Source organism: Limulus polyphemus, unplaced genomic scaffold (assembly GCF_000517525.1).
Source record: "Limulus polyphemus unplaced genomic scaffold, Limulus_polyphemus-2.1.2 Scaffold381, whole genome shotgun sequence".
Classification (NCBI taxonomy): domain Eukaryota; kingdom Metazoa; phylum Arthropoda; class Merostomata; order Xiphosura; family Limulidae; genus Limulus; species Limulus polyphemus.
Window position 1 is genome coordinate 470,692 of NW_013665991.1, and position 8,865 is coordinate 479,556.

The window sequence follows — 8,865 nt, forward strand, 5'->3', positions numbered from 1 at the left end:
TAACCTTTTTTTTTTTTAACCTTTTTTTTTTTTAATTTATTATTTTTTTTTTTTTTTTTTGTCTTTTGGCATCAGAGGATAATCTAATTTAACTATTTTATTTTGTGTATCATGGTTATTATTAATGTATTTCTTAATTATGTTTGCAATTCCATGATATTCAGCAACTTAAGCATCAGATTTACACAAAATAATTAAAGAAGTATCCTTTATCTGAAATAAGATCATTTATGAAATACATTCTATATTTCCTACAAGAATGAAGAATAAAATTTTCTAATTTTTGTTTTATACCTTAATGGTTCCATGATAAAATTATTTATTTCTTTACTATTTATATTATCCATAAAATCTGCCCAACCTACAAAACATTTTTCAAAAAGATATTTTGAATACTACTTCTGATAATTCATATTTTCTTACTATCATATTGTGTTATCTTATATGTCTGAATTTCAATTTTCAGAAAATAATGGTAAAATTTTATCGTTTTTCAATAATTTATATATCCATGTAATTCTAATTGCTTTAATGAAAGATACTACCTCTATCATCTTTAGCCCCCAATTTTCATATCTTTGAATAATAAATTTTCTAGATAATATATCTGGTTTATTAGCCCATATAAATTTATAAAGCATATTATTTATATTTTTCATAATCACTGAGGATGTATTTGGTAAACTCCACAATGAAAAGAATTTTGTAATATTTTTAACAATGGTAATTTTAGTAAGGATAAGCTAATTTTCATTTCCTCCTAATGCTGAAAACTTTTAATATTTTAGTTATTTCAAGATCATAATTTATATCCCTTATAGAACATAAACCTCTTTAAAATTCAATAACTAAATAGTGAAAAGAATTTACTAAATTTATTTTCTTACCACTATTTAAAACAAATAAATCATTTCTATTTCTACTGATCTAAATTATTTTAAATGTTTCCTAACTTAATTTCAAATCTGACCAACTACCAAACATTTTTTAGTACACTGTACATTTAAAGTGGTTAATAAGAATATCTTAGTTCCATCTCAAATCATTCTTTTGTCTGAACACTGAGAAATATCAAAATTAATATTTATCTTTACTCCTTGTATATTTGATTTATTTATTTCATGTATTCTTATTATTTCAGTCACTGAAGTAAACAGATACATAGAAAGAGGATCTTCATGTCCCCATCCTTTTTTATTTGAAAAAAGTCACTCAGAAACCATATTGGATAATAGTAGATTGTATTATATTATTGAATATATATCTATAATTATTTAAAAATGTTCAAGAGAGTGTAAAGCCTTTTCAAAGTCTAATAATAGTAAGAGTCCTGATATAATGTTTTTTAAAATAAAACTTGCAATTTCATATACAGTTGTAATATTTCTCCAATAAACCTAACTACCTTTTATAAAACCTTTTGAGTTTCCTGAATCAGTTATGGTAACACAAGTATAAAATCCAGTACAATAATGTTGCTCTTTAAATTCTTTCTTAGTTTTTTAATTTTAAATTCAAAATTGTTCTGAAAAAATATAGTTACTTCTTTATTGTTACTATTAATGCTGTTTATAATGCATTCAAAACCCCATTCAGTTTTTAGTATTCATTCAACATTTTCAGGAAAATTAACATCTTGTAGACAATACTTATGGTGATCTTTCCCTCTAATATAGTTAAATATATCTCCATTTTCGTTTACCTCATAATCTTTTACAATTAAAAGAATACGTTTAAACTTTTTATTTTACCCTTAATTTATTTTGCATACTTGTTTTTATATTCAAGTCTCTTTATTTTAATAAACGCTTTACTCCACTAAAGCAGACACAAAATATAAATAAACACAAAAAAAGTTATTATTTTTTTGTACATGCAGATTGTACATTGTTATACATTAATTTCATTTTTATTTCAACTATTAGGAAACTAATTAAGATTTGATTGATAGAATACTGTCATTACTTATATATTGTTCAGTTACCCCTTTTATTTTAACTCTATTTACAAAATATTCTTCTTTAAGCAAAAAGTTAATGAATTTCCAAATTCCTCTTTCATGAACAAACTCATCAAATTGAAGTTTTAAAATAATCAGTGAGTGATAATTGCAGTAACTGTCATCAATTGATTTACCTTTCACAAAATTTAATACACATATTTCAGATAACAAAAAGTGTTTTCTTGATCACATAGACCCTATCTATATTTGTATTATTTCTTGCACTTGGGTGATTTATATGTTATATTGATTTCTAAGTTCAAAATTTCTATTAAAAATATAGCTGCTTTACTTACATTATTAATGATGTTTATCATATACTTGAAACCCCATTTAGCACTAATTATCGATTCAAAATTTTCAGAAGTACTTTATCCCACAGAAAAAGATGCACAATCAGCATTAACAATAGACTGTGCATTGTGATATCTTAATTCCATCTTCCACAGTATTTATCTTTTATAATTTTGACTTGAAACTCTTGATACTTAGTGAAACTTCATAATTACAAAATTGAGGAAAACAAAGACAATTGTTTGTTTCACAAATATTTAACTTATTATGTAATAAATGAAATATTTGAGAAACTTGCAGTTCTCTTTATTTTCCTAAAATTTTTACTTATTTTTATCTATTAAATTTGTTTGTTTCTTCTTTTGTGCACTTTTTATTTTTATCATTTCCATTCAACCATGTCTTCATACCTGTTGTTATCTGGGTGTAGCTTACTTGGGTGTCATTATTTCTTTAAAGAAGGAATACCACAGAAAAGACTCTGTGCGTAGTAAATTTAACTACATATTTGGTGTGGCTAAGCATGTTTGATCTCTTTAGGACATGGCAAATGAGGAATTCAGAGTGACTGAGGTCAACGAACTTGGTAATAAGCTGATTATTGAAGGACATCCAGAAGCAGAAGTAATTCAAAAGAAAAAAGTGGTATGTTCAGTTAAAACCATGAAATCCAAAGAAATGCAGACAGCTGACAAATTAATGTATTACTGTAGTCTTAACAGATTGTTTCAATAAGATTCATTCTGTAAAATCAGCCCATTAGATTTGATATGAATAGCTCATTTTAATACTTTATTTATTGTTAATAATGGAAGTAACTTAGTAAATATAGAATCTCTGTAATATCGCACCAAAGGAAAACTGTTTCTGTTACCTTCTTTATTAAGGTAGGCTCATGTATAACAGAGAAAATATAAATGTGAATAGTGTGTTATTATTGACCACTTGAAAATTATTTTTTCCCACTTCAAAAGCATACTGTGTTAAGTAATTGTTTACCATTGAAAAGCACTCGGTGTTATAACCAACTAAAAATAGCTTGAGTTGAAAGATTATCTATATACACGTGTGTGTGTGTGTATGTATATATATATTCATGGCTGGAAACTTGTGTGTGTTTTAGTATTGTATATATAGTATTATCAATTGGTGTTCAAAAAAACAATTTTTTATATGTTTATAAATTTCTTTAGTGTTAAATTTTTACATAATTACAAAATGGTGCAGTAAATACATTCATTTTTTATGACAATTATTTGACTGCAGTCCAGAGCAAAGATAAGGAATCTTTAACATGTATATATAGACACAGACACACACACACACACACACACACACACACACACACACACATACATACATACATACATACATACATACATACATACATACATACACAATCATTAAACAGTTGATCTGCTGTATAATATCAAATAGTGAATTTGACGAAATGCTATAACATTATTCACATACCTAAATTTACTTATATTACTATATGGTGAAGTTTTTGTTGTTGTTGACAGGGGGAGTGGTGAGTTGCAGAATCCATACCAGTTTCCAGGACTTTTTCTGTGAATTGCATACATTTTATTCATATTATCTTCTTCTGTTCATTCTGAAATAAATAATACTTTACTTACTATGATAATCTTCTTTAGGGAGAGGTTAACTAATTAATTGTTTTGCACCTTAAATTAGTTAATGGGCCCATTGCAATAAAATAGAAATTTTAAAGGTGGTACACTATACTGTGACATGGGAATTTTTCTGAAGAACCAAAAACTGAATTCAGGCAGAATTTGAATCCATTATTTTTCTTACTGAGGAAAGGTTGTGCTACATATTTCAAAAGCCACATGGTTCAGTTTTTTTTATTCATTGATTATTAAAAATGGAATTGTGTAGGGTTCTTGATCTATTTTAGACTTCTAAAACTAAAAATCCATTTAATGCCTTTTTTAACTTGAAGAGCTATCACAATTTCAAGGATAGCACACTATTTTGTAATGACCAAGAAGTGTGTCTTTGCTTTTATATTTATATTTAAAAATACATACTTGTATATTGTGTGTATATTCAAGGAACTGAATGAAACCTGGGAAAGACTTAAAGCATTGACTTTATTAAGACAAGAGAAACTTTTTGGAGCTCATGAAATTCAACGTTTTAACAGGTACTGTATGAATGAAAGTTTAAGAAAAATCGTAAAGATTGCAATAACATTAAATAAGGCCTTTTAACAGAAATCTGAGAATTATACCCTCTCAAAATTTTTAATATATACCCTTTATTTATTTATCATAATTATTTATAGTTATTAGTAAAGCTTTTTAATAGACATGAAATATTATAAGCTTTTCACCTGCTATTTCTTTATTTTATGTACTATTCATGGAGAATTTATCTCAATAACAATTTTGCAGTCTGCCTGTATTTTATGAAAGGAAAATGAATCCAAAATTGTTAATCCATGGTTATTTTGAAGGTGAATGAAATTTTATATCAAGTAATGGCATTTAGTTTTTAATCAAGTTAAATTATTTTTTAGTTTCTTAATGTGGTATTTATTATAAGATGTTATGTAACAATTATTTTAACTATCATACATTGAATGTTTAAAAAATGTTCTTGTTTTCTGGACTATTCAATTAACAAGGATAATATTCCCTAGATATGTGTTTCTAATAATCACTCATTATATTGTTCTTTACTTTTCTAGAGATGCTGATGAAACAATTGCATGGATTACTGAAAAAGATCTGGTCCTTTCCTCTGATGATTATGGAAAGGACCTTGTTAGTGTTCAAGCTCTTCAGAGAAAACATGAGGGAATGGAAAGAGATTTGGCTGCTCTAGAAGACAAGGTCAGATTTGATATTTTGACTTTTATACAAAAGTATTCGTATATACTTGTATGGCCACCATTTCATAGTTACATAGCTTGAGTATAACTTTAGTTATGATCATGAATTGCATTTCTGTACAAAACTTATGTATGACTATAATATTAAAAATTGTCTGAATACTCAAGGTTGACTAGTGAATTAAGATGAGGTTGTGTCTATTTAGTTAGTCATTTGTTAAATTACTTATTAATTTAGTGCAGTAGTAATTCAAAATTTTATACCACAAGGATTGTGAAGTGCATTAACTTAATGTTCATATCTTTTGATAGTTTTGGATTATTTTATTACTAAATGATATTAAATTTGTTTTGTTTAAGTGTAATAAATTCAAAGAAAATTTCAAGAGAAATTTTTAACCTATTTGTAATTTTTATAGATGTTCAAAAATAATTACAAATCCTATATTACAATACTGAGACTTGGAAGTTTGCAGTGTGTTGTTATGGAAACTGTTCAATCTAATGATCATGAAACAGTTATATATTATAATTTCTTGTGATTAACATTTTAGTTTGTTTGTTGGAGTTTCAAGTATATTAATATAAACGTAGTTTGATTTTTGCATATATTTATCCCCAGTCTGTTTTTTTTTACTAAGTACAGGTTCTAACCCTGGGACAAGAAGCTGATAGACTGTGTACCAACCATGAAGATCATGCTGATGAAATTCAGTCCAAACATGCTGAAATTGTCTCAAACTGGGAAGAACTAAAAGCAAAGGTATAATAACTGTTGAAAGTTAAATCAAAACATTCCTATTAGAAATGAACGTTTATACAATTATTTCCATTCTTTACATCTAGTCTACATTAAACAAACTTTATTAGGATATCTACCAACAAATGAAATATAAAGCATACAAAAATTAATTCTCTTATGGGAAAAATGTCCAAGATAGTAAATTTTGTCACTTCTGATCTCCATTGTGATTGAAAGTTACAAGCATCTTTAATCGGTTTTCATAATATTGGTCAGATCTAAATTATAATGTCTTCTAAAATGCTGTAAAACAATGATAAGCTAGACTTCAGTGTTCTGTATTAATTACACTAAACCATAATTAAATACCCGTAACTTTACTACATTTCTTAACTAAATTTTACTTCATTTTAGTTAAAGTTACGGTTAAAGGAAATTTGCATATCTACCTGAATACCAGCATATTATAATTGGGCAACACACAAATTCACTTTTGCTTATGATACTATGGTATAATATCCTTTACGAATTAAAGTATTTTAGTCTAATGTGTTTGTTTTTACACGGTTTTCTGTTACCATCACAGATTTTGAAGAAATACTTATAAATGGACACAGTTATTGTCTTTTGAGAGACTTTAATTAAAGGTGACATAATAGTCAAGTTCGTTAGAGTACTGCTGTATAACTTTAGAGATGAGGTATTGTTTATTTATTGAAATAGTTATTCTTTTATGTGCCTTGACTTAATTGAGCAAAAGTCTCATTACACTAAGCCCATTGTTTGCAGAGGTGTCTGCTACTATGAATTTATGTTGTTAAGAACTTAAGAGAAAAGTCCCCCAAAACTGTAACTCTGTAGTTTCTGAGGGCTATAAATTTGGCTTGCATTTAACACCTTGGATTATTGAGTGGAGTATTTGTAAGGTATTGCTTGATATGTGAAGCATGACTGTTGAAGTTTGAGTAGCCAATGCTCCAAGTGGCATATTTGTGGTATGAGAAGTCATACTTGGTTCAAATTCATAGAAACTAACCAACAGAGACCTGAGTTGTCTTCCTTTCAAATATATAAGCTGATAATGTAACCAATCCATATTGTCTATTGGTATTTTATTTTGTCTATCCACATCTCATAATCTTGTGAGAATGAGTTCTTCAGAACTTTTTCTGTACTGTAACTATCTTGTCATCTTGTAAGTTGTACTATGTCTTTAACAGCTTTGAGCCTAATATTGAGATTTTGACAGGAATTCCAAATGTTATCTTGAATAATAATGGTCTGAGAAGTCAATGTTTTATACAGTCTTCCACATATTTGTCAATTTTTCTTTAATTTTTGATCATTTTTTTTCTTCTGATACTGACTTTTGTTTTATTCTTCAACTAGTATGAATATCATTACAAGTTGACTTAATTTATCTTTATTATTCTATACACTGCTCATAATCATTAGGGAATGCCAAAATATTGTTACATGTAAGAACAAATACCTGAAAATACAAATTCAGGGAGCAACAACATAAGAAAGCAAGTTTTTCAGAATCATAATATATGTGCAGTTTGATGGATGTATGCTATACTTGCCCTGTTTCATTGCTGTTATTCAAATCTGTATGCTCAAGTAAATTTTATACATTTAGACTGCTCATAAAAGATCAAAACTCAAACTGTTGATGTGATAAACTCCTTAACTCCTTCCATGGGATTGTTTATCTATTAACAATTTTATTCATACAGAACCTGTTTAAGTATATTTTTCTGTAAGCTAACTCTATAGGTCAGAACAAAAACAAACTTAAGTTAATGAAGTTAATTCTATATAACAAACTTAGCAGAAGCACATAATATCATATATCACTAAACAACAGAGCTAAAAACTGGTTTTGTTTGTTTGGAAGTTCGCTCAAATCTACACGAGGGCTATCTGCACCTAGCCGACCCTAATTTAGCAGTGAAAGACTAGAGGGAAGGCAGCTAGTTGTCACTACCCACTGCCAACTCTTGGGATACTCTTTTACATTATAATGCCCCATGGCTGAAAGGGCGAGCATGTTTGGTGGGATGGGGATTTGAACCTGCAGATTGGGAGTCGTGTGCACTAACCACCTGGCCATGCTAAAAAACTGTAATTATCATAATGTATTGAACAATCAGTTGAAAGCTCTCACTATTAACAATAATTTCAGCAGTAAACCTAATAAAATCTCCCAAACTTCAGCCAATTTAACCCTACCGACATGAATCAAAGGTCATGTCATCACGTTTGTTGATTTGCATTCAAAATTGTTATTGAACTGCTATTTTATGAATGTATGCACTAAGTTTGGTATCAAATTGTAGATTTTAATTCAAATTTTAGTATTATACATTAGTTAATTTCTTAATTTAAAAGTAAATATAAAAAAAAATCCTAGATATAAATTTTCGTGTGTCACATGGTATGTTGAATGTAACATTGGTTCAAATTAGATGTTTGTAATGTCCAAATACAAAGTCTATAATTGCTTATGAATTAGGAACTCAAATTACCGATATTGACAAGCTAGAATATAATTTAGAAGCTCCTATCTTTTCTATTTTCTGAGATATTAATATATTTATTGAATCAACCAAGGTGACCTCACCCACCTCTTCAAATTTTGAAAATACTTGCTCTCGTACACCTACTTCACCCAATGACATGTATATATCCAATCAAAAGTTCAGAATGTCCCCCTATTGATTTTCTTAGCCTCTGCAAAATACTTGCACAGCAATTTCTTTCTTTTCTTGCTAAATTCCAAGTGGTAATGTAAGATGTTAGTGAGCTCAAAATTTCATATTTTTTTTAGACCCAAATACAGTTTAGTTACTAAGTTTGATAAATTACAGTGGAATTCTGTGGTATCAATATAGTAATGTATGATTTTTGGTTATTTCAAAATGTATATATATATATATATATATATATATATATATATAT

General features: G+C 27.7%; 1 protein-coding gene across 1 annotated transcript in view; it reads left to right on the top strand.

Moving 5' to 3' along the window:
- LOC106457846 (spectrin alpha chain-like) overlaps window positions 1-8,865 on the top strand; it is an 85,138-nt gene that overhangs the window by 20,078 nt on the left and 56,195 nt on the right. The window contains exons 6-9 of the mRNA XM_022383894.1: window positions 2,837-2,941; window positions 4,378-4,469; window positions 5,016-5,160; window positions 5,806-5,922. Of these exons, the coding sequence (XP_022239602.1) occupies window positions 2,837-2,941; window positions 4,378-4,469; window positions 5,016-5,160; window positions 5,806-5,922 (459 nt within the window). The remainder of the gene's footprint in view (window positions 1-2,836; window positions 2,942-4,377; window positions 4,470-5,015; window positions 5,161-5,805; window positions 5,923-8,865) is intronic.